Here is a 27924-nt window from a genome sequence, read left to right on the forward strand (position 1 = left end):
CAATCAATCAATCCCACAATCCTGTGTTGAATGAACTGAAAATATTCACTTAATCTCCGCTCACTCGACACCAGTGGACACAAAAACAACAGACAAGCAGAATAGCTAGCTCATTTTCCAGAATGAAAACTTTAGCAAGACGTATACGGTCTCTTTGACACCTCTAACAAACAACATGCCCTCTCTATCCAGGATCCACACATTGAAACAAGTGGCCCATGATCTTTCAATGCAGGTTTATAGCTGAATCCTTCCAGGTGTTAGCCAATCTATTTTAGGCCAAGATGCAACATTTTGTCAGTTAAGATCAGTCAGCATGAAAACACAGGCGTGTTTACCTACAACTGTATGATCATTTGGGTAGAGATATTTTTCAACAGCATGACATGTAATATATAGGAACCTAAAGGAAACAAATCTGCTGCCATTCACTGTTTGATATGCTGATTCATGCATGTCCCACCTGCAGCCGAAAGCCATTCACATATCTGCGCAAAGTAGGATCTGCCTATCATATTTTTTTGTCTGTATTCTGCCCATTAACAGACTTTTGTACACCCATCTTTGCAGTGGTATAAGTGTCATCATAAACTAGAATAATAGAGTGTAACTGTGTATATTATGTGGCAGCATATAGCGTTTTAGCACCATGAATGCAAAAGTAAACATTACAAATTACACATTATCTACTGCACATACACTCACCTAAAGGATTATTAGGAACACCTGTTCAATTTCTCATTAATGCAATTATCTAATCAACCAATCACATGGCAGTTGCTTCAATGCATTTAGGGGTGTGATCCTGGTCAAGACAATCTCCTGAACTCCAAACTGAATGTGAGAATGGGAAAGAAAGGTGATTTAAGCAATTTTGAGCGTGGCATGGTTGTTGGTGCCAGACGGGCCGGTCTGAGTATTTCACAATCTGCTCAGTTACTGGGATTTTCACGCACAACCATTTCTAGGGTTTACAAAGAATGGTGTGAAAAGGGAAAAACATCCAGTATGCGGCAGTCGTGTGGGTGAAAATGCCTTGTTGATGCTAGAGGTCAGAGGCGAATGGGCCGACTGATTCAAGCTGATAGAAGAGTAACTTTGCCTGAAATAACCACTTGTTACAACCGAGGTATGCAGCAAAGCATTTGTGAAGCCACAACACGCACAACCTTGAGGCGGATGGGCTACAACAGCAGAAGACCCCACCGGGTACCACTCATCTCCACTACAAATAGGAAAAAGAGGCTACAATTTGCAAGAGCTCACCAAAATTGGACAGTTGAAGACTGGAAAAATGTTGCCTGGTCTGATGAGTCTCGATTTCTGTTGAGACATTCAGATGGTAGAGTCAGAATTTGGCGTAAACAGAATGAGAACATGGATCCATCATGCCTTGTTACCACTGTGCAGGCTGGTGGTGGTGGTGTAATGGTGTGGGGATGTTTTCTTGGCACACTTTAGGCCCCTTAGTGCCAATTGGGCATCGTTTAAATGCCACGGCCTACCTGAGCATTGTTTCTGACCATGTCCATCCCTTTATGGCCACCATGTACCCATCCTCTGATGGCTATTTCCAGCAGGATAATGCACCATGTCACAAAGCTCGAATCATTTCAAATTGGTTTCTTGAACATGACAATGAGTTCACTGTACTAAAATGTCCCCCACAGTCACCAGATCTCAACCCAATAGAGCATCTTTGGGATGTGGTGGAACGGGAGCTTCGTGCCCTGGATGTGCATCCCACAAATCTCCATCAACTGCAAGATGCTATCCTATCAATATGGGCCAACATTTCTAAAGAATGCTTTCAGCACCTTGTTGAATCAATGCCACGTAGAATTAAGGCAGTTCTGAAGGCAAAAGGGGGTCAAACACAGTATTAGTATGGTGTTCCTAAAAATACTTTAGGTGAGTGTATATTACTTTTAATCATCAAGATGTTAAATGAATAGTTCACCCTAAAATGAAAATTCTCTCATCATTTACTCACCCTTATACCATCCCAGATGCATGTGACTTTTTTTCTTCTGCAGAACACAAATGATTATTTTAAGAGGAATTTCTCAGCTCTTTCTGGTGCCAAAATTTGGACACTCCAAAAATTACACAAGTCAGCATAAAAGTAATCCATATGACTCCAGTGGTTAAACAAATGTCTTCAGAATTTGATATGTGTAGGTGAGAAACAGATCAATATTTAAGTTCAATTTGACAAAATTTGCCTCCCTGCTCAGTCAGCCTCCAACTTAACTTTCACATTTTTCTTCTTGTGTTTTTGGTGATTCACATTCTTCATGCATATGTCACCTACTAGGCCGGAACTTAAAAATCTGTTTCTCACCCACACCTACATTCACTTAGCCCAACTTTTACAGCACATGGACATCAGAGCAACCGTTGTTCGTGTCTACCATCGCCAGACACTGTTAAAATATAAGATTCATGCAACAACCAAGCTGCACGATGATCTGCGGGAGATTTGCTGCGCATACTCGGTTTGCTGCGGAGACCAGGCCTTCAGTCCTCGGCGTCACCTGATGCCGGTGCCCGGGGGAGAGGACGTTGTAAGCGGTGTGCAAGGAAGCGAAAGCGTGGCAAGAGGGCAGGGGTCCATGCTAGGCTAAAAACAAACCCAAGCTGGCCGGCTCTCCCATCTATCCTGCTCTCAAATGTTTGCTCTCTGGACAATAAACTGGACTACATCCGACTCCAGCAGACTACGCAGCATGAGCTTAGAGACTGCTGCGTCTTTGTTTTCACGGAGACCTGGCTCAGCAACAGAGTTCCGGATGCCGCCATTCAGCTCGACTCGTTTCGTGCTGACAGAAATGCAGCTCTGTGCGTTAAGACTCACGGTGGTGGCTTGTGTGTTTACATCAACATGGAATGGTGCAAAAACTATGCTAGTCTCTAGTTACTGCTCATCGCTGGTGGAGCTTGTGACTGTTAGATGCAGACCTTTTTATTTACCACGGGAATTCACATTCCCCCAAGCCCTAACACTAAGGAAGCACTCTGTGAACTGTACGGGGCTATGAGCGAACTGCAGAATGCTCACCCTGACGGACTGTTTATTGTTGCCAGAGATTTCAACCATACGAATCTCAAAACAGTGCTCCCTAAATTCCATCAGTATGTGGAATTTGCATTGAGAGGGGCAAACGCGCTTGATCTTGTTTAAACAAACATCCCAGGCGCGCCCCCACCTCGGCTACTCAGACAACATCTCTGTTATGCTGATTCCAGCATACAGACCGCTCGTCAGATGCACAAAACCGCTCCAGAAGCAGGTGAAAACCTGGCCAGCAGGAGCCATCTCTGCTCTTCAGGACTGTTTTAAGTGTACTGACTGGCACATGTTCAGGGAGGCTGCAAAATATGGCGACACTACCAACTTGGAGGAATACACAGCATCAGTGACCAGCTACATCAGCAAGTGCATTGATGATGTCACCTTCTCCAAGACCATCACCACACGCTCCAACCAGAAGCCGTGGATGACTGCGAAGGTGCGTGCACTGCTGAGGACCCGAGACTCCGCCTTCAGAGCAGGTGACAAGGCTGCCCTAATAACAGCGAGGGCCAAACTGTCCCGGGCCATCAGAGAGGCAAAGCATGCACACACCCAGAGAATCCACAGTCACTTCCAGGACAACGGCGACAAGCGGTGCATGTGGCAGGGCATCCAGGCCATCACCAACTACAGGACAAAATCTGTTGCCTGTGACAAAGATGCCTCCCTTCTAGATGCGCCTCTATGCTAGGTTTGAAGCACAGAACGACGTGTTGGCGAGGAAGACCACCCCTCCTCCCAACAACCTTGTGCTCTGCCTTACCACGGCTGATGTAAGGAAAACTCTACGTAGAGTCAACCCACGGAAGGCTGCTGGACCAGACAACATTCCTGGCAGAGTGCTCAGAGGATGTGCAGACCAGCTGGCAGATGTTCTTACCGACATCTTCAACATCTCTCTGAGCAGCGCCGTCATTCCAACGTGCTTCAAGGCCACCACCATCGTCCCCATGGCAATGAAGTCTTCAGTGTCCTGCCTCAATGACTACCGTCCCGTCGCACTCACACCCATCATCATGAAGTGCTTCGAGAGGCTCGTCATGAGGCACAATAAGACCCAGCTGCCTCCCTCACTAGACCCACTGCAGTTCGTGTATCGTCCAAACCGTTCAACGGACAACTCAATTGCCACCACCCTCCATCTGGCCCTCACCCACCTAGATAAAAAGGACTCATACATTTGAATGATGTTCATAGACTTCAGCTCAGCATTCAACACAATAATTCCTCAGCACCTGATTAGAAAGCTGAACCTGCTGGGCCTGGACACCTCCCTCTGCAACTGGATCCTGGACTTCCTGACTGGGAGACCTTCCGTCAGTCCGGATCGGGAACAGCATCTCAACCTGTGCCTATTGTCCTGTTAATTTTTTTATTTTTTTCACATGCACTTTATATAGGTATGTTATTTATTCTGTGTAGTCTCATGTGGTTCTGTGTTTGTCCTATGTTGTTTTATGTAGCACCATGGTCCTGGAGAAACGTTGTGTGTACTGAACTAACTGTATATGGTTGAACGACAATAAAAACTACTTGACTTGATTTGACCTTTCATAATGCTTCAGAAAATGTGGACGTAACCACTGGAATCAAATGTATTACTTTTATGCTGCCTTTATGTGATTTGTGGAGTTTCAAAATGTTGGCACTAATACACATTGTATGGAACCTAATGAGCTGAAATATTCTTCTAAAAATCTTAATTTGTGTTCTGCAGAAGAAAAATTATTTTAATTTTTTGGATGAACTATTCCTTTAATACAGCATCTTTTACTAAAGATGAAGTCATTGATAACACATTTTAATATCATATCAGTTGATGATTTACATGTAGTCTTGTGAGACTTTGAAACGCCTCTCCCTGAAGCGTGGGGGGTGTCAGAATGTTCTAAAAATTATGTTGTTGATCAGCTGTTTCAATTATTTATTTTTATCTCTGTGAGAAGAATGAAGATGCACTTCACTGTGAGTGTGTCAGGGCCTTAAGTCAAGTCAAACATGTTCCTCGACCAACGTCCTTTGTTGGCCCTAGAATAACATTCCCTAACCCTAGCCATACCCTTCCCCTAAATCATTCTCAGCTTATCAGAGGTTATCAACCTATTTGTTTGTCCCTTTTTTTAGACTCCAAAATTCTCAGCATCCCTACCCCACCTCTACCCACATTACAGAATTAAGCCATAAAATGTAGCTTCAATTAAAAATCATAGGTGTAATTACACATCTAGGCAATTATGTTCTTGAGTCATATTTATTGTTATTGATTCTTTAACAAGAACTGTCAATCATTTTGGAACCCAGCTATTGTGCTTGTGTGTCATGGTATAGCTTGTCAAAGTCTGCCACTATAGTTTATCCAGTATATAGTATAATATTTCTCAGATATTCCAGGAACATATGGGATGACAATATATTACCAACTGTGCTGTTGTCTTCCTCTATCTTGTGATGTCACTAGGCTGTTTAAACAAAAGCCTACTTACCATCTCTGAACAGTGTGTGATTTTCATGTTATCATGAGATTCTGTACATAAATGAACAATGAATGGGTTTAAATGGAAAGAAAAATGCTTTATTCTGATAAAATTTCTGACTTCCTGACTACAGTGATGCTTTTAGTTACATTTTAGTGATGCTTTTAGATATGAAAACCATCAAGAGGTTTCTGACAAGATTGATGTGAAACATGCTCCCAGCAGATCTGCATGCCACTATGGAGGTGACGACTACAAGAGCTTCTCTGCAACTGTTTGAGCAGAAAGCACAGACTGCCAGCACACTGTAGATGACATACTGGAGTATGGACAGAGTGAAGGAAGAGAGGATGAGAACAGCTCTCTGGAGAAGCCATGCCTTCTGAGCTGCTCATCTCACCATGCCTACAAATGTTTCTGATGTTCATTTTTACAGTATAAAGAAACTGGCTCTCAACTAAATGGCAAGCAGATGTGTACAAAAGGGATGGTGCTAGACATGGAAAAATGAAAGAAAAATACTTTAAATATAAAGAAAATCAAACAACCCTTATGGATTAATACATGCAGCTATTTGAGAGCGACACAGGACATGGAAGTGTGACAAGAAAAAGCCATTCAGTGCATGGCAGTAAGTCTGTATGGACATTTGATGAATCTTCACAAAACAAATGCATTTCTACAATATTTATAGGTACACCTCAGGAAGTAGGCATAGATAGGAATGCATGCAATGATGAGAGCTGTGCCAACAGGGTTGTGGAGTAACGGAATACATGTAACAGGATTATGTATTTAAAATACAATATATAAGTAACTGTATTCCACTACAGTTACAATTTAAACCATTGGTATTTAGAATACGGTCACATTCAAAAAATATTTTGAATACTGAAGAGATTACTTTGCATTTTTTTTGACATTTGTTTCATTTAATATTTAGTCCTTTCAGATGAAAAACATTTATAAATATAAATGATGTGATCCAAAGTGCATTTGAGCAGTGGTGAAACACTTTCTTGTGATGTGTTACATTCATACGAGCAGACAGAGAAGTAAGTTTGAAGTGAGAGAAATAGAAATTAACCTTATGTAAATTGTCAGCTTTACGCTAAGCTAAAATGCTATTTCTAGCATTTTACATGCAAATGTTACCAGACACGATCATATTTATTTATCTAGAAAATTCAAGTTAATCATAATTTCTTTTTTTCTAGTAAGACCTTTGATATTAGGGCAAAAATCTTGAATAAAATATCTAAAAATCCTTAAAACAAGATCAATTTGATTCATCTTGTTTTAGAAAAAACACTGCATAAGATATTTAGGTTTTTCAGAGAATGTACTTTTAACATGTGAATTTTGTCTTACTGCACTGACAGAGTTTTTATAGTCAAAACAAGTGAAAAAATCTACCAGTGCTGAAGAAGTAATCCAAAGTATTTATAATACATTACTGACCTTGAATAATCTAATGAAATACATTACAAATTACATTTTACAGCATATATTCTGTAATCTGTAGTGGAATACATTTCAAAAGAAACCCTCCCAACCCTGCGTGCCAAACACAAGATCGATGAAGCAGCTGAAATGTTCTCGCAGCTTCTTTCTTTAAATCAAATATTCCACAGGTGAAATTTTGCATAACCCCATTTCCCAGTTATAAGGGTTTACATCCCTCAAAACAATCACTGCCAGCCAGCCAAGCCATAATTGAAAACACCAAAAAGCTCTTTCCCTTCTGCTATAAGTAATAAAAGCAGAGGACCGAAGAACAGGAAAAACTAAAGTCTTCTTTTGGATTTGCTGTCCATGTACGTATAAATGTGCTTTAAAATTATGTAAGAATTGCATTTGCCTTTTGTTATCAAATATGTGCTTTAAATGTAAAGGTATTTTTAGAGGGAAAAAAAAGAAACTTCTGCTTTTAAACACAAGTCAGGTTTTCAGGACAGAACAAATGATTTTGATGCCACTTACAGGTGCCTTCAGAAAGTTTAAAGCATTTTCTTCCATTTCTGTAGAAGCAATTCTCTATGTTAAAATAAAGCATTTAGATAAACGGTCTGCATACATTTTCAGGCCAAGGACCCTTTGGTGAATAAAAAAAAGACAGAATAGTTTACACTGAGCGTTGCATTTAAATCCTGGCCTATAACGTGTACTTCTATACTAATGTAGTTCCATACTTTGTTGTGATGCTTATGTTGCAAATACATTAAACAAATAATTATGTATTTACAAAATCAAACACTTGTACATTACATTTTAAGGGAAGATACATTTTAATGTGGAAGCAATGGTGAACAGTTTAGCTGTATTTTATCACTTCTTTGAGATCAGCAATAAATGGCAAACCCCTTTTTAAAGACATCTGATTTAGATATCAATAGGGGTGAAGCATAGCAGTGCATCGATCTGTGAAAGAAATTCCCATGCATCATTTATGGAATTTAAGAATCAATTATCCTTACTATATTAATACCAAATGTGACAGTTGCATGCTACACAAGCCTTCTGTCAGGATACCATCACCTTTGCCAGTAATGTTTATTGGTTGGTGATGGGATCCTGACATCAGTGTTTGTGTTGAGCACATGGTCCAGGGTTTATTTCCTGTGCATGAGCTCTGTCTGTCTTTGTTTGCGTTTCTGTATGATCGCACAGCTTGGGTTGTATTTCCTTGCCGTGCGCTCTTCTGTCCATTTTGTGTTTCACGTTCAGAGCATGGTGTCTGGATCTTGACTTCTGTCTTGTTTGGTTTCAGTTCTGGGTTCGGGATCCGGACACTCATGCTCCATGTCTTGTCTTTGTGAGCGCATGGCTTCAGATTCAGTTCTGTTGCCATGCACTCTTTCGTCTGTGATTTTGTTTGAGCACATGCCATATGATTGTGTTCATTCGCCATGTGCTCTTCTGTTTCCGTCAGAATTGTTTGCTATGTGCTCTCCTGTCTCACGTCTAGGCCCCACCCCCTTGTTACCTTGTTATTAGTTAATTAGCTTCACCTGCCTTCCCTCGTAACCCTCCTTATTTCCTTCCCTATTGATGGCTCCTTTTGTGTACAGTCCTGTGCCAGATTGTTTTGTGGATTTGTGTCTTTTCAGTCAGTTGGTTCCAGTCTGTTACTTTGGTCAGTTACATTGTTATTCTGGTTTGTGGAGTTTTTAGTTCTGATAGTTGTTTTTCTCTATTGTGAGATTTTTCTTTGTATTTTGTTTTATTTTTCAAAAAAAGCCTTTTAAACTTGGCACTGCATATGGGTCCTGCCTTAAAAACCTGTGACAGCTTCTTGCAACAGACACGGTGTTGAGCATGTGAGATTAAAATGGAAAGAAAGCACACTTAGAAAATTATGCAGTTTGGCTTTCTGTGTCATTATTCAAAACTGTTTGCTTCCATCTGACCAAAGTAAGTTCAATGTTGTTGCCTTTTCGTAATCAGAGAAGGCAACAACATTGAACTTACTTTAACACATAAAATGTGTTATTTCTACATAAAACAGTTTAACCATGAACAGAACTCAGCTTAAATAAATATTGGTGGGCAGACATTGGCTGTGAACAAAAACACTCACTTGTTAATTCTCTTTATAGTGAATGCTGCACAATATATGGAATGGGGGTGATTTCAGACTGTTCTGAAGAGAACTAACAAGTTAGCTAAATTTCTGTTGTTTATTGCAGTTACCTGCAATAAATTTCTTTATAATTTTTTATAATAACAGACTTTGTGGTTTGCAGTTACCTATGTTTGGTCAATGACATTCGGCAGTTGCGAAAAACATCTAACATTTTTATCCTGCGTGGTGTCTCATGAACGGAGCTGCCACAACCGTACAGCTGCCTCTCTCCCTATCCCAAAATGAATAGGGAACTCACAGTTACCACATATCCCATGGATAACCGCCCGTGGAATACGCTACTAAAATATATTTTCATTCTATAACCCTGCTCAATTTAATTCTGCACATGACATTTCATCTGTAATTATTGGTACAATAAATGTTAACGTTACATGATATGCAAATCTATTATGCTTATTTCACGGTTTACCGTCTGTTTATGTGTGTTTGCATCAAGTAATTATGTTGCACCAGACATTGTTACATTATTCATATCGGATATTTATTATGCATGTAACATATCAATATGTACCATATTATGTCTATATAACTTATTCATATATATAATGCATATCATGTAATGCATTTTTTGTTAAAATATGCAGTCACACTTATAAGCCAATCCTCCATGTTCCTAAATGCATCTGTGACTCGAGTGGTCAAGTCTGGTGCATTTTCTGTGTTGTCTAAACTAGGAATGTTAAGGTAAACCTTTGAATCCATTTTAGTCATATTTTTTTAAATAATTATGAATTGCTCCATAATAATTGAATCGGAACCAACTTTCAGATTTCACAACGCATCGTAATCGTTAGCTAATCGAATCGAAGTCAGAGCGAATGGTTACACCCCAAGAAATCAGTCTACATTAATATGTAGTATAATATTTAATATTAACTGGCAAGTATTTGTCCCCTTTGTGAAACCAATTCAATTATTCTGGGTGAGGTAAATATTTAGAGTGATAAAGTTAGTAGTTTCATGTTCATGTCGAATCCACTTGTGCTAGCACCATAAATATCCCTGACTCAGGATTTGCTCAATCCAGCTGTCACAAAGATCTGCCTCAGAAGCATCAAGAAGAAAGGAGAAGGCCATAAAAAGAGTGGCAACGTTTCGAACCTTCTAAGTCCATTGAAATAAAATGGAAAAAGCTCAGACACTACAAAGGTCAGCTCATCCTACAAAATAGAGCAGCTGGACAAAAGGGGCATTTGGAACAGAAGTGACCAAGAAGCCAGCTTCTACACAGAATTACAGAGCTCTTCAGCTGCAATGGGAAAAACTGTCCTGACATCAAAAAACTCTTCAACATTTCACAGATTCAGCCTCTTTAGGAAAGTGGCTAAAGGAAAGGCACTTTTGAGAAAGGCTGGCTTTAAGTCATTTTAAAACCATGTGCCCAAACATGAAACCTTTTGATAGAACATTCTGTGGTATGGTCAGAATAAACTTGAGCTCTTTAGCCTTAAAGCAAAGTGCTATGTTTGGCACAAATACACATGTAACACCATCCCTACAGTCAAGCATGGTGGTGGCACACTGTAATGCTTTGGGGTTGCTTTTCAACAGGGGAAACTTGAAAGTTTTCCCACAATATGGATACAGCCGTATATACAGAACCTGGGGGGTTAACACTTTTGTAAATCTAGAAATATAAGTGGAGATATGAATTTTCTTGGAAAAAAATTTAACAAATGTGTTGCAAATTTCACTTTCTTGGTAGAAAGCACCAGAATTCCCAATTCCAACAGTACCCCCCATTTGCAGCAGTATTTACAATGTAATATGAGTCTATATAGTTTGGTCAGTGCTGCAGAACCCAGTGGACCTAGGAATGAATCCAAATAATATCCAACTCTAAGCTATTTTTCATCATTTAGAAAAGGTCAAAATGGTTTATAAAGGCTGGTATTTCAATAGAAATGTTCTAGTGTAGGAAATGTATATGAGAAATGGTGGTCTTACACATCAACCTGTTTGGTGTACAGTTGAATTCCCACTTACCCCTCCACTAATGTCCTGTTAGCCAGACGAATGCAGTGCTCCCATAAGACATTGGAAACGGGCAGAGGAATCCGAACAACTTTTGACACATCTCCCAGTTTCTGGTTATACTTCTCAAACTCCTGCAGAAAATAATTAGAGAAATGTATTAGGCAGTTTGCATCCTGATGGGCTGTTATTACTGGAACAATTTCTAAACAGCCAAAAAACATTTTGGAGCAAATTTACTAAAAGATTATATTGCCACTAATCCGCTTGGTATTTTTGGGCAAAAACTAGCACCTCCTTCATCAACCACCACCACAATATAGTTTAACTAGGCGCTAACACTTAGCTGAAAAAGTGTTGTGCCATTTTCAAATTAGGTCACTATCATTATTTTTAGCGCAAACAGACCTCCTTAAGATAATCAGGCTTAAAATAGATTGCACTACACTCACAAAACTCAGTGCTATTAACCTCTGCTGACATTTGTATACATTTTGTAGTGATCAGTCAAATGAATGGGAGTGGATTTAGGCATGGGCAGCATCTTGCGGTGGGGCGGCGTGAGGCACCCCAGTCAACAACTTTGGGGGTGGCGTCATTTAGAATCACATACACCACCACCCCCCGGTCAACAACTTTGGGGCGTGTTGAAGCATGTTTTGCCCAGGACGCCAAACAAGCTAGAATCGCTACTGCAAATGATGATCAAATAATGGAGAAGAGCGTTATAACCGGCCATTTATCCATGCGCATGATGTAGTAGAGCTCATTTTAAGCACTCAGCACTAGCATTCAGATCTGACCAAGGAGAACAGAAAATGCGCAAAAGCGCACTCAGCCCTACAATTTTTGGCATTTGGCTATTACCTGAATTTGCACAGTTCCTTTACCCTTTAGCTGTTGAATCAGGTGCTAAACAACGCAGAGAGTGCCTGCAAAGTAACTAAGCAATCAGTGAAACATTCATAGTGAACCCGCCCGTCCCCTTTTCCTGTTTAAATCTGTGTAGAGCTCTCCCTAGAGTGATGTACTTACTGTTAACCATATTTCAATAAATAACCTCATGTTGGATGAGAGGTCTGGATTAGAGGTCATGAACTAGCTAGAAATAGTTTTATTTTAGTATGTTGCAGAAATCCAGAATCCCAACAAAGGTGTAAATTAATAACCAAATCAGAAGCGTGTGGACCGCAAAGGCTATAAATGTTCACTGGTGCCATATTGGCAGAGAAGGCTTTTCGAACTACAGGATTTGTAATCCCAAGGTACTGTCTGTAAATCCCTGCAGTGCAGAAGTCCAGATAAAGCCATGCCACATACAAAATCCTGTACTGTATAAGCCAGCTGCTCACTGAGGTGTTGATTCAGCTGCGCTTAAGCCCATTTCTCTTTCACTTGTGGCAGGAAAACACGCCCATAACTTTCTTAGCGAACTGACATATAGCTCATTTGAGAGCCAAGGACTACATGTACCGTGCTCTTGCACCTTGAATGTTGATACCAAGCCAAAAGCACTAAAATAGCTGTGCACTTTTCAGGGTGATATTTCTACCTTTGATCTTCTGTATTCATTTTAAAATATCCAGTTTATTTTAAAACTTAGATATACAGTTTTAAAAAGAACAAAAGAGCTGGTAACAATATCTGCATTTCAGTATCCAATTATACTTTTCAGTCCCTGCATGAGACAGCATAAAAATTCAAATGAGAATCTAATCAAAGCTTACATAGATCAAACTAGATTTTATATTTTCAGAAGAAGATGAGAGTGGTGCTAGAGTGTTTGCTACGCAGCTGCTAGAGTGGTCTGGGTGGTTGCTAGGGCATTGCCATACAGTTGCTAATGTGTGTGTGTACATAAGCACCACTACTTTTTGCTAAGCCGATAAACTCCTAATAATGCAAATAAACGGATGTGCACTTTTGCGTGCATACAATTTTGTGTGCTTTTGTGCTGTTTACATTGAGGCCTAATCCACATATATTGTATAGCATTGAAAAGTCAAATCTGAGGTGTCATCAATAATGCTTTATAAATCTGCAGAAGAAAGCAAAAAAAAAAAAAAGAAAAAAAAATTATTTTAGTTCTAGAGGTTGAGAGAGCTTTAGACTGATCTCTGAAATTAGTACCTAATGGTGAGGTCAGAACAACCTCTCCGGCTCTATACACCGATCAGCCACAACATCAAAACCACCTGCCTATTATTGTGAAAGTCCCCCTCGTGCCACCAACACAGTGATAAACCGCATCTCAGAATAGCATTCTGCATTCTTATAGCATTCTTCTCACCACAATTGTATAGAGCAGTTATCTGAGTTACCATAGACTTTGTGAATTCAAACCAGTATGGCCATTCTCTGTTCACCTCTCTCATCAACGAGGCGTTTCCATCCAGTGAACTGCCGCTCACTGGATGTTTTTTGTGTTGGGGGACCTACACAATATTAGGCAGGTGATTTTAATGTTGTGGCTGATCGATGTATATACAAATAACAATGTGCTCACACAGTACATGGCAGTTAGAGACAAATAACAGTGCATTTCTGCTCTAATGGAGGCCATTTATTTTTAGGAATACAAATGGGTGATTTAGGGTTAGGATAACTTTTCTGTGACCTTGCATGATTTTAAAGAAAAATTGTATTTCTTTATAATTTTTTATAATAACAGACTTTGTGGTTTAAAAGGGTAGATCATAATGGCTTTAAGCTTTTTTTACTGACTTTTTCATTACTTTCTCCATTTAAGCATTTAAGAGAAAATAAAACGTTATATTCCCAAAAGCAACAACATCTTTAACAGGGAGCAGAGTGAAAGTTTAAAGTACATTAAGAATAATTAACAACGATCGCAAGTTGTATTAGGTGTCACTAAGCCAGTATTTGAGAATTTTACTTCAGAAATAATATTTGTGTTTAATTTTCATCTACAATTTTATTTACAACCACCTAACTTGTGTTGGTAAGCCCATGGTTTATCAAACTTTTCCAACAAAAACAGAAAAATCTCATTACACATACACACCTAATCGGTCAATATTTCAGAATTTTAATACAGAAACTCTGTATAAGTCCGTATAAAGATTATATATAACAAAAAACAATTCAAATTGTTTAAATTAGTTTTTTAAGTTCAAAGTTTCTTGACTGTCAGCTAACTTGTTGTGCTAGCAAGTCCAAGGTTTATCCAACTTTTCCTCCAAAAATTAAATGCAGAAAATCACAGACTTGCATCATTTGTGCTTGTATGTTTATGTCATGTCCATAAGCTCAGAAAGAAGGACCGACTGTGTTGGCACTTGGCAGGGAAGCTGTTGCAGTTCAGTCAGTCGCTGTTCAGCACAGCAGAAACAGGACATCATTCTCATAATGGATGGTTAATGGATAACTCAACTGTTTGGTGAAGTTGCTTACTTGCTATAAGGCTTGGATATGTTTTCTGGTAAGGTCGTTGAAGCTTATATTTTTTGTCATGCTCAAATCAATCATTACTCATGCATTTACTGATCAAGATGTGTTTATAATTTTTTTTTTTTTCAGATGAAGTTACTGTAACATTTTTACCAATATTGCTGCAGTTTTGAGGTTACTTAAAAAGAGTGTCTAAGTGTGTGTGTTCTTCTTTATTCCCTATTTCTTTTACCCCAGTCACAGAAACGCACAAGTTGTTGTCACTTTCCATTGCCCTTGAAGCAGATGGTCTGTTTAAACAGAGTAGACAATTTAAACTTGCAACTAAAAAGCCACTATAGGTACAAGGTAGTTCCCCATGAATATATATGCTCATATTGTTGTTAAGAATTTATATCAAGCTGTTCATATTATCCACTTCATAGCACAGATATTCACATTCATTTGTTGCGTATATAACCATCTCTCCGGGGCTCCAGACTATGAATAAAATGGTTGCATATGCAACTAAAATGAATCGATTGTGACAATAATTTAAAATCTTTCGCCATTGGCGACAATCGTGTTGTGTGCGTTCATATGCGTTTTCGTCAGATATCATCTTGTGAGTTATTGAATACATCTTTAGAGTGCATGTGTCTCGTGCCACTTTTCACCAGTTCTGCTGCATGATTATAACTTTACTTCCAAATAAACTGTTTATTAATGTAATTGTTCCATTGCATTTTTCTGCATATTATTTTAATGTTTAATGAAGTATTTTACATTTCAAGCCCATCATTTTATATTATGGTCTTATTGTTTGCAGTGCATATTGGCACACTATTGAAGTATTACAGTTCACTTGCATTGCCCATGAGGCTGAAGATTGAAATGTTAAAGCATCTTCCATTGAACTCATATCAGCCATATAATGAGTTTCACCTCTTCAATAAATTTGTGTAGAACAAAACAAACATTAATGTGTAGTTAATAAAACAGTTGAATTCTAAAGATCCGTCAAACAAAGTTCCGTCGTGCAATTTTAAATACGTTTAATTTCTCAACATTTCAAGTAGTCAAAAGAAGAATCATCATGTAAACAAATTCCTTTTAACAGTCCAAACAACAGGACGTCATTTTCTCACCGTCTATAAATAAAAAACAAGAGTAAGTCAGTGCTGTATTTCCCACCATTACATGATTAATACAGTCAGCTTGGCAAACCTTTACAAATTGGCTTCAGCAAACACACTTGGTGCAGGGTTAAAATGATGGCACTGAGAGAAATGGGCAGAGCAGCTTCGCTCGGCTTTATGGGCACACAAAGGTGAGCCTTATTTCTTCATTAGCAGTCAAGCTCCCTTATATTCCCCACAAAACTTTGCCGCTTCGTCCAGGACTTATGTAAATACACCCTGCCGCCACATGATTATGCATATTTGGGGATTCAGCAAGCTTCCTCTGTAAATACGCCAAAGAGATAATTGAATAGTGAAACCCCATCTGCTCTGTGAGCCTCTTTGTCTCAATGTATGTGTCAGCTATTCAAATCATTCCCATCTCCCCATGCAAAATGCATAGAGGCTAATGAGCGAAGGTTAAAGAAGAAACGCAGACTTGAAAAGGAATGAGAAACCCTCAATCCAGTGATACTAAACTGAGACATGGGATAACTTTTAAACTCTTAAACTTGCCCCCTCAAATCTGCATTTAGCTTCCGGAGCCTGATGTTTAAATAATTCAAATCCTGGCAAATAATTGATACCCATGATCTTTCAATCTAGATCAGGGATATTCAATTAAAATTTCAAGAGGTCCACTCGCTCGCTACATTTCCTTCCCAGCAAAGGTCCGGAAAATAATAACTGACGGTGTCAGTAGTCAGTATGGCTTTTAAATTGTTCGTTTTTTTTTTTTTTTTTGGAATAGTTATTATAACTTTCCACGTTGGCAGCAATAGAACTTTCTAAAAAAAAAAATCGAAATAGTCTCTTCAAAGTAGTATATATATATTATATATTTCATAGAGTTCATTAGTCAAGTGCACTTGGTTATTAATATTACAAGATAAGATCAACATTTGTTTTCAAGCTGGGTGACAGCAGTCCAGTTTTTGTGTTTGATTATTTTCATTTGTATGGGACATAGGTGACCTTTTGACTGAGAAAAGATGTTACTGTAAAGGGAGAGAAAATTAAGAAAATGTTAAAGTCTGAATGGACCATGTTTGTATTTTCCTTAATTGAAAATCTAAGAACAGTAAACTAGCAATTTACATCTTAAAAAAAAACTGTTTGCATAAGTATAAATGGGCTGACTATGAAATAATGGGAACATTCTCATTAGAAGCAGAGAACTCAAATAGCCATGCTAACTAATCATTTCTATTAATTATCAGAGATTTTGAAATCTCTGATTAATTTTCACAAAATTAAAACAAAAACAGTTTGTCATGAAAGGCATGTAGCATGCTGATTAATAAAGCTATATTTAGACAGAAAAGACGTTAGTCTAAAAAGGTGACATGTGAACTTGTCCTGTCACAAACCTGCTTTAGCTGAACCATACAAGTCACTTTTCAGACAGATGAAGATAAAATCACTTTGCTTTATTCTCATTTTCTGCAGTGTGTTTTAGCTAAAGATGCCAGTCTCCATCTATATTGCTGCTCACCATGTATATGCTGCTGTTGTTAAAATAACCGTGCCTGGAACTCTATGCAGCCTAATCAGGCATTATGCCTTGTGTATAGAGAGAGAGAGAGAGGCAACATGCACGGAGCAGGACTGAAGCGTGTTAGCTTGAGAAAAAGATGATATAGCGCTAATCGCACCTGAGTGCTTTTGGGGTGTGTAAAGCTCCGCTGTTTTTACAAACGGTTTTTACAACCGTTGTCGTTATCTCACAGTCTGGATGGAACCAAGCTGGGGTCTGGACTCGGACCGTGGTCCGCTAATTGGTGACTGCTAATCTAGATGAATTCACGAGGCACAGTCATAAGGCAAGGGGAAAAAAGGAGGAAAAAAAATGTGTGGACAAAAAGCTGAGAAGAAAAAGGCATGAGGAAAATGTCCATGACGAAATTTAACTAGCAACCTCATGGTACACATATCAATCAAGCTTGCTTCTTGGGCATAAACTTGCTTTGTTTGTTTCAGTGGGAGTCAGGAATGGGACAGTATATTATAATATAGCATGCATGCTTAATGTGCTGCATGTAAAATAGTGACATATTTGGGACAGGGACAGTGACAGCTGTCCAGGGCTTTCATTCAAGATTCAAGAACCCACAAGCTTTTCAACAGTAGCACCCAGAGGAGCAGCACTTAACCCGAATTATCTCACTTTAAACATGCAGCTGTGTGAGTGGGCAATGGTTCAACATCATGAGGTCCACTGACTGCACATGACTACACACAGACGATTTATTTCAGTAAACAGTCCTTTTCCAGTACCTTTAGGCATATCATGCCACATTTCCTGGTTTTACAGGCATTACATGGTCATTGCATTGAAGTTGAATCCTCATACAACATGAGTCTCAAGCCAGCTTATATAATATTTATATGTTGTGATTATACTTTCAAAACAATGTTCATTTTAACCTCATGCAACCCTGCATTCACATGTGTGGACAATGTATTTTGGCTTCGCTATACGCAACACATAATTTTAATTAATTAAAACCGACTGAATACTGTTCACAAGAATCTACACTGTCATTTAAGGGTTACATTTTTGGCACACCACGTGATTTCCAGGAAGTCATTTCACTTCATTTTAACATAAATGTAGTTATTGTTTTATTTTGTTATCACTGTACAATATGGTTCAATTTATTAGCATCAGTAAATGCATTCCAATATATTTAATATGCATTTTCACATTGAGAATAAATGTATTCATGCAAAGGCAGAAACATTTAGCTTTCAGTGGATTTATATGGAGTTAGGATGAAAATAAGGTGTATTTTGAACTGTTATGAGACCAGTGCAGACAGACAGCACACCGGAGGTTAAGCCATTCACTAAATAGGGAGCAAGGGTGCATTCTATATTTTTCTATGCAGCTAAGTGTATTCACTCCTAAAATCTGACCAAAAGTTCAGTTTCAGGCTGCAGATGATGTTTGGACCACTCAACGTGTTTGTCAGACATGGAACAAAGATAATCAGAAGAAAGTTTCAGAATTGTAATTCAAAATTTTATTCAAACATGGTTGGCAGTGTCCCCTACCAATTGCACATCATATAGGCCTATTTCACTGCTTAACACAGATGCTAAGATTATCGCTAAAGTAATGGCTAGAAGACTGGAACCGGTACTTCTGACTGTTATCAATCCGGATCAGAATGGGTTTGTGAAAAACCATCAAGCCTTTCATAATGTCAGAAGGGTGTTGAATTTGATACATTCGAGGGAGGAAACCCCCGACACTGCCATTCTATCTTTAGATGCTGAAAAAGCATTCAACAGGGTGGAGTGGAGCTATTTATTTGATGTGTTATCTCGCTTTGGCTTTGGTAACTACTTCCGGAAATGGATTGAGACACTTTATACTGACCCAATGGCCAAAGGTCTCCACCAACTATTTAATATCATCTTCTTTCAAACTCAAAAGAGGTACTCGCCAGGGGTGCCCTCTCTTGTCAATGCTATTTGTTTTAGCAATGGAGCCATTTGCAATAGCGGTGAGATCACACCCCTCAATTTCAGGTATAAAAGTATCGGACACCGAACATCGCATTGTAATGTATGCTAATGACACCCTTTTAATTCTAACAGACTAAAATAACTCAATTCTTAATCTGACTAATTTAATTGACACATTCAGAAAATGTTCAGGGTTTAAAGTAAATTAAACAAAATACTTGTCATGTTTATGAATAAGCAGGAGCGAATAAATCCGGTGATGAACCACCCTTTCAATAATGCAGTAAATAGATTTAAATATCTTGGTATCACCATTACACCAACCATCATAGATTTAGTATCCAGTAACTATGATCCTATAATTTACTCAGTAACCGAATCCATGAATAGTTGGTCATCAATGTCAATCTCCCTTTCAGGACATATAAATGTAATCAAGATGAATATACTACCAAAGTTTTTATATCCATTTCAATCTATCCCATTACCCCCACCACCACAGTTATTTTCAAAAATGAAGCAATTATTTACAAAGTTTATTTGGAATAACAGAAGGTCAAGGGTGAGACTATCACTTCTTTACCTGCCATATGAGAGGGGAGGGTTACAATTACCCAACTTACAATGGTATTTCTGAGCTACTCAAATTAGAGCTGCAATGCACTGGTTTTCGCCTGAACCTTACTTACCATGGGTACAAATTGAAAGTATATGCACTAAAGGCCTACAACACTTATTTATACTCAGCATCTATCAAAAAACTGAAACAACTCACTGATAACCCCTTTGTGAGAAACACAATTAATGTTTGGCACAATGTACAATCATTTCTGGGTGAAGCTGCTTTGTTTTCAGGCTTCTCACCAATACGGGGGAATGATAGCTTCTCTCCTGGCAAAAAAGACCAAGGTTTTAAAATGTGGGCAACAAAGGGCCTCTGTAAAGTTATGGATCTATATAAGGAAAGCAAACTAGCTTCATTTGAGGAACTTAGAAATTAATGTGATATACCTCAAACACACTTTTTTAAATATTTACAGTTAAGGAGTTGTTTACGCACAAACGCACTCCTATACACAACCCCCTGTCCATATTAGAAAACCTAGCAGTGAATAATGGTACTGGCAAGGGTCAGATATCCTTACTCTATAACATACTGGTGGAAAATCATAAAGACTCTACTGAGCATAGGAAAACTCAATGGATAAATTATTTGCAAAAAGATATCTCAGTGAATGGAGAGAGGTGTGTTCGAGAGCTCAACTCCTAACAATAAATACCCATCTCAAACTGATTCAATATAATTGGATTATGAGAAATTATGTTACTCCTGATAGATTGAATAAGATGAACCCAAATAGTCCTTACAGCGGTGTTAAATGCAATGTCGAAAAGGGCACCTTATTTCACTGTCTGTGGGATTGTCCTGAGATACGAAAGTTCTGGAAGGAAATTTTAAAATGCATTTCTCAGATGACCTTGAATCCAGTACCCGACTGTCCTATACTTTGTATTCTTAATTTGTATCCAAAGGAATGTATGTTAAACAGCAAAGAGTGGAAATTGACTGACTTCTGTTTAGTACAGGCTAGACACTTGATTTCTCTTTGTTGGGAAGCTGTCAAGAGCCCTTCTGTTGTTCGCTGGCTGAAAGAACTATCAGCATATCTTGTCCTTGAAAAGTTAACATCAGCCAAATTCAAAGAGATCTGGAATCCCTTTCTTGCATTCTTGGAGAACTGTGAAGTTGAGGAAACTCTGAAAACTTGAAGGTGATATGTCCCTAATTGTCAAGACCTTAACCATGTGATGCTACGCTGTGTATGATTATGTAATGTCGTTACCCAGTTTTTGTTTTGGTTTGTTTCTAGTTCTGTTTTTTCTTTAACTTTTAATTTTTTTGGGGGGTGGGGGGAGTGGATTCCTTTATAGTTTGATTGTTAGATGCTTTGTTAAATGTATTAAAAATTTAATTTTGTAAAGTGTTAAAACTCAATAAATACATGTCTATAAAAAAAACATGGTTGGCAGTGATTTGATGATGCTGGCCGTTATTTTTAATAAGAATGATTAATTAAGCTTTATAGAAAATTACAAATATTTTCTTAAAAAACATAGTACCAGTGTGGAACATATGTTTAGGAAAACTATTTGCTCTAAAAAATATTATTATTGTTGTTTTTTGCTTGTTTATTAAGTGCTACTAGTTTCAAATCAAAAAGGGAAAAGGAAAATGCACACAGCAGTCACACAGGGGTCTGTTAATGTTTATTATCTTGTCCTGTGATCTTCCATTGTAAATGTCTTGGTGTAACTGCAATATTTGTTTTATATATATTTGTTTTATATATATATATATATATATATATATATATATATATATATATATATATATATATATATATATATATATATATATATATACACACACACATACACACTGGCGGAAAAAAGTTTGGAATAATGTAAAGATTTTGCTGTTTCAGAAGGAAATTGGTACTTTAATTCACCAAAAGTGGCATTCAACTGATCACAAAGTATAGTCAGCACATTACTGATGTAAAAAAAACAGCACCATCACTATTTAAAACATCTGGAATGCCCAATTCCCAATACGCTCAAAGTCCTCATGGTGTCGTAGCTACTAACCTCAATCTGGGTAGTGGAGGACCAATCTCAGTTGCCTCCACATCTGAGACGTCAATCCGTGCATCTTATCAAGTGGCTTGTTGAGCGCGTTATAGTGGAGACGTAGCGTGCGTGGAGGCTTCACGCTATTTTCCGTGGCATCCACGAACAACTCACGATGAACCCCACCGAAAGCGAAAACCACATTATAGTGACCACGAGGTGGTTACCCCATGTAGCTCTACCCTCCCTAGCAAGCGGGCCAATTTGGTTGATTAGGAGACCTGGCTGGAGTCACTCAGCACGCCCTGGATTCGAACTCGCAACTCCAGTGGTGGTAGTTACCGTCAATACTCGCTGAGCTAACAAGGCCCCCTGAAAAAAAGTCATTTTTGATCAAATCTAGACAGGCCCCATTTCCAGCAGCCATCACTCCAACACCTTATCCTTGAGTAATCAGGCTAAATTGCTAATTTGGTACTAGAAAATCACTTGCCATTATATCAAACACAACTGAAAGCTATTTGGTTCATTAAATGAAGCTTAACATTGTATTTGTTTTTGAGTTGCCACACTATGCAATAGACTGGCGTGTCTTAAGGTCAAAATTAGGTAAAAAGGCCAAAAATAAACAGCTTTCTCTAAAAACTCATCAGTCAATCACTGTTTTAAGGAATGAAGGCTATAAAATGCTTGAAATTGCCAAAGAACTGAAGATTTCATACAAAGCACTACATTCTTCAAAAGACAAATGACATCTGGCTCTAACAAGAACAGAAAGAGATGTGGAAGGCCCAGGTGTACAACTAAAAAAAGAGGATAAGTACATCAGAGTCTCTAGTTTGAGAAATAGACACCCTCACATGTCCTCAGCTGACAGCTTCATTGAATTCTACCTGCTCAAAATCAGTTTCATGTACAACAGTAAAGAGAAGACTCAGGGGTGCAGGCCTTATGGGAAGAATTGTAAAAAAAAAAAAAAAGTTTTGAAGCAGAAAAACAAAAAGAAATGGTTAGTGTGGGTAAAGAAACACAGACATTGGAAAAGAGTGTTATGGATCTTAAACCCATTGAGCTTTTGTGGGATCATCTAGACTGTAAGGTGCGTGAGAAGTGCCCGAAAAGACAGCCACATCTATGGCAAGTGCTACAGGAAGTGTGGGGTGAAATGTCACCTGAGTATCTGGACAAACTGACAGTTAGAATGCCAAGGATCTGCAAAGCTGTCACTGTTGCACGTGGAGGATGTTTTGATGAGAACAATTTAAGTAGTTCTGAAATGTTTTTTTTTTTTCAAATTGTAATAGTAATTTTTCATGTTATTAATGTCCTGACTCTACATTGTGATCAGCTGAATGACACTTTGGGGAATTAAAGTACCAAAGTATTTCCATAAGATCAAAATCTGCTCATTATTCCAAAATTTGGACGCCAGTATATATGGTGTGTGTGTATATATATATATATATATATATATTTTTTTTTGTGATGGCAGACATTATGGCACAAATACTATCAACAGAGATTAATTTGTATTGAACCTGGAACATTCCTTTAACTTTAGATCTCTGTATAACCTTCTGACACACATCAGCCAATCTGACACCACACATCTGGATCACTGCTTATTTTGTTTCCTGTCAAGTTAGTGGATAAGACATGTCAGCAATGTCCTGCCACTGTGGCATGGCACTTTCCTTAAAACTAAACAAACCATGCTGTACTCGACTGAAGAGAATGAAAAAAACACTGCCAAGAACAGACTATTCTTTCTAGATGCAGAAAAGGTTGACTGATATTTACTGATGCAAGTCTAACTACTGTATACTGCCACCCCCTCCCCTGTAGTGTTAAATGAACAGAGAGGGGCCAACACATTACTCTTGCACATAAAACCCATTGCACGGCCACAAAAACACATTACCGTTAAAAGGACATCCACGTAGACATTGTGCTGTGACATTATCTCTTTAATGTCCCATTTCACTCCAGCCATCAGCAACAGCATCTGCTCATAATCTATGGCTTTAGCTGCCACTATCCAGTAAATGGGCTTGCGGAGTTCACTGGCCGTAGATACAGTCTATAAGGAAAACAACAAAGGTCAAATTAAAGAGCAATGCAAATACAACATTTACATTTAATCATTTAGCAGACATTTATGCCCAAAGTGACAACATAAGTCCTATTTAGATGGAATTTGTTTCCCGTATGTAATTTTATTTAACCCATGGGTAAATAAACATTCCACAGCATAAAATGCTTGAGAAAAACATGCAGTCCAAAAGCAACAGCCAGCGTTATCTGAAGTTGTGAAGTGCATCTAAAATGTTCTGTTATCTTCTCATTCGCCAACATCCACTTCAGACCCTTGGGAAAAATTGAAATAGGCTCATACCATATGAAAAGGGCGATAGTCTCAAGAAAACTTTTAAATTTGTACAAAATAGAGAAATCATAAAATATCATTTGACTAGGTAAAAATATAGATTTTCCGATGCGTCATGATCTTTATTTGAACGAACTCTATATTGATTCTTAAATCCTCAAATATTTTCCTCTACGCTCAACCCTTCAATAAAATAAGAGGAAATAACTCATATTTGCAACCAAATTTTGTGCTATGCAATTAAAAATGTCTGTGATTCGCCACTAGCTGGTAAATGTTCAAATTTCACTCACCAGTAATTGTGTACTGCATATTGAGAGTAATAGTATTTCTGAGTAATGTGTACGAATACGAGATCCACGCAATCCATTTGTCATTGAATCATTTCACATTTAATACCCTTTCTGTTCTTTACGGTTAGTTGTTGATCAAAAATAACAACAACAAAATTATTCTAATCACGCATAGCATGGATGAGTTAAGCCATTCCAGTCCTCTCTCATTAATATGCGCTCATTTACAGATGCTCTTTACTGAACTGTCAGTTTTCTTAAAGAGACAGTACCGGTTTTTACTACGCGCTTAACAAATCAATGTAAATAGTGCAGATTATGCATGTAAACAATAAACAAGTATAAAATATAATATATTCAAAATAATATTTTATTTATTTATGGATATGAATCTTGGAGTTGTACTTGCTTGTTTTGATTATTGACAGGGTTACCCAATCCCCCCCCCCGGAATCTACTGAATACTATTATTATACTGAATTAGAAATCCTACATTTCCTAAAATCCTGAAATTCATACGAATTTAGTTCTCAATAATACTTTAAGTTCCAAGCAATGGGTCTGTGAGTCTGTGAGGACATATTTGCCTTACGACTGGCAGCCATCCATGCATTTTTAGATTAATTATATTAGTGGAATTTCTCAGGCTGCAAATCTTCAAGGACAACAATGAAAAGACATTCCAAAGAGTAAAAAAAGGTACAAGAATCATCCAAGTGGTTAGCACTGTTGACTGAATTACTAAGTGGATGCTTCACCAATGATCCCTTTAAAGAAGTTATAGCAAAAGAAGTAATAAAGTTGCAACAGTCAATCATATCAGAATATATAGCATAAAACTGACATGTAAGGGAGGGTGACACAAAAATGCAATTGCTTAAAAAGAAGTATGGAAAAGTTCCACAGCTACACTGAGATAGAGCCCTTGAGCCAAGAATCAAAGCAATACATATGGCTCAAATCTAAAATCACTACACCAACAGTGAAGTATGGTGATGGAAGCATCATGCTGTGGGGTAGTTTTTATCATCAGGATCTGGGCATCTTGTTGAAATATAAGAACAGATGCCAGAAACAAAGGGAAATATGAACATATCTCTGCCATGAGAGGCCGTGCATTAGAGTGATTTTACGACAGGTAAAGGGTGCTCTTATTTTACGATAATAACCAGCTGACTGTACATGATCCCATTTAATATACTGTATGGCTACTTATCAATCAAGTAAATTGATTGACATTAAATATTGAGTAGGGTTGAAAATTATTTTATTACAGTATGTGAAAAGCAAGAGACAGTGGAGTGCTACACACTATATAGCAAAATATAGCACAATGTGGGAGACAGGCTGCCAGGGACAACATATAGTTTAGCGGTCATTATATAAAAAATTTTGGCTGCAGAATGATGCGATTGACCAATAAGAATCAATTATTTCAAAGAGCCATGTAATAATTCATTAAATATTCTAAACCAAATTATCCTAATATTGTACAGTGAGTAGAGCCAATCAATTGAAATTTTGAGTTTAAGAAAAGTGATTTCAAAGACAACACTGGGCACCCTGCAGAACACAAGGGGAAAATTGAAAGGGCTCTCAAAGGGAGAGATAGAAAAGGTCAGGTCCATAAATAGATGGATGAAACTGACCTGTGAGTAGAACTGCTGGAGGAAGGGCTTCTTGGCTGAAGGCATCATGGTGTCGAGATGGGGCTGAAGGAACTCAAACTGCTCTGCCAGAAAGACTCTGCAGGGAGAAAAGGGCAAGAATCAGAGAATGTTTTCTGCAGTTTAAAATGACATGCTTGCTCAGAATGGGCACATATTGGTTACCTGCAGGAAACTCGTCGATGCTGAAAGCTAGCTTCATTGATGAAAAAAGGTTATACAGTGTAAACCCCAGTGCTCAAAGTAATTACATTTTAATTAGTGAAAAATTAAACCATTAAAATCAGTTCAAAGAAATGAATCTTGATGAGTATTTAGAACTTTTTCTTTTGAGTTCACAAAACTGACACCTTTAACCCTCTGGGGTCGACGGACGCGCTAGCGCGTCCTGCTGGATATTTTCGTCATTACAGCAGAAACAACTTATAATACTCCATCATTTTGGGGCATATAGATACGTGTAAGACATCATTAGAGACTATAAAGGGTCTACTTTTATTTGTGTACACTAACAATAACAACAAACCTTGTGTTTTTGTAAAATAAAGAAAATAAAAAGGGTGAGCTATCAGACGTCTCTGTGTTCACGAGCATATTTCTGACACGTCAAAAAATTAACTGAAACTCCGCAAATTCTTCTCACACAAACATGAAATATATGTCTAAAGAAAGCTTAAGATGTCTACTTTTAAATAAAACAATTCAAACAAATATTCTCCTGCAATGTAATCTGTATGAAACAAAGCGATGTAAATTTTTTACCGGTTCATCTAATTATATATAATGTGATCCCACCAGCAGAGCGTGCCATTCATATGCTAATGTGCTGAGACGATCAATGCAAATGGGAAATGCCCCGACAGTGTTCAGAGGTTTGATGTAAACAATTCATTCACTTTACTGCGTGTTTGTAACGATACACAGTTGATGAAACTCCTGGATATTAAGGAAGAGTTAACATTTTCCCCAGAAGAAGAACGGGACTCTGATGAACGTTTGTATTTTGAAGAGAGACTTGATCCAGCAGAGGATACAATTTCGGACGAGTAAGTCATTTAGTTTTCTTTAGCTGATGTGCTATTTTATATAAACATGTACATATTTTACTAGTGGGACTGTTTCCAGAATTGCCAGCCAGGATTCAGAGTATTGACATTTGAAATATATCCTAATAAGCAAGTTTTAGTTACATTTAAATGCTGTTTTGGCTAAAGCAGGTATTTAAATTGTATGCTGTATGACATAAATATGATATAAAAATAATATGAATGTTTAGATTGTATTTTAACTAGTGTTTATGCTGCTTCATTATCATAAACAAAGCTTGTGCTTGCAAATATGTGTTAGGGTTAAATGAGTAAAATGCACTTTAAATATGCCCATATTAGAAAATCAGCATATTATAATGATTTCTGAAGGATCATGTGACAATGAAGACTGCAGTAATCATGCTGAAAATTCAGCTTTGATCACAAATTGCATTTTACAATATATTCAAATAGAAAACTGTTCTTTTAAATTGTAAAAATAGTTAAGAATATCAATGTTGTTTCTGTAATTTGGATCAAATAAATCCAGTCTTGGTGAGCAGAACAGACTTCTTTTAAACTGTAGTGTAGGTCTAAAATTAAGTAAAGTCTTTATGTAAAGAAAATATATAGTCAGATTACTTCTTTTAACTTAAAACTTGATTTTGATCATTAAGTCTCCTCACATTCATTCTCTCTCT

The 27924-nt window shown here is 37.8% G+C and overlaps 1 protein-coding gene across 1 annotated transcript in view; it reads right to left on the reverse strand.

Annotated features, from left to right (window-relative positions):
* Positions 1 to 27924, reverse strand: part of LOC127650657 (syndetin-like) — a 199768-nt gene that overhangs the window by 11620 nt on the left and 160224 nt on the right. Inside the window, exons 24-26 of the mRNA XM_052136228.1 lie at positions 26178 to 26274; positions 23771 to 23929; positions 11186 to 11307 (exon numbers count right to left, since the gene is read on the reverse strand). Coding sequence (XP_051992188.1) covers positions 11186 to 11307; positions 23771 to 23929; positions 26178 to 26274 — 378 coding nt within the window. The remainder of the gene's footprint in view (positions 1 to 11185; positions 11308 to 23770; positions 23930 to 26177; positions 26275 to 27924) is intronic.

This window comes from Xyrauchen texanus, chromosome 10, assembly GCF_025860055.1.
Source record: "Xyrauchen texanus isolate HMW12.3.18 chromosome 10, RBS_HiC_50CHRs, whole genome shotgun sequence".
Lineage (NCBI taxonomy): Eukaryota > Metazoa > Chordata > Actinopteri > Cypriniformes > Catostomidae > Xyrauchen > Xyrauchen texanus.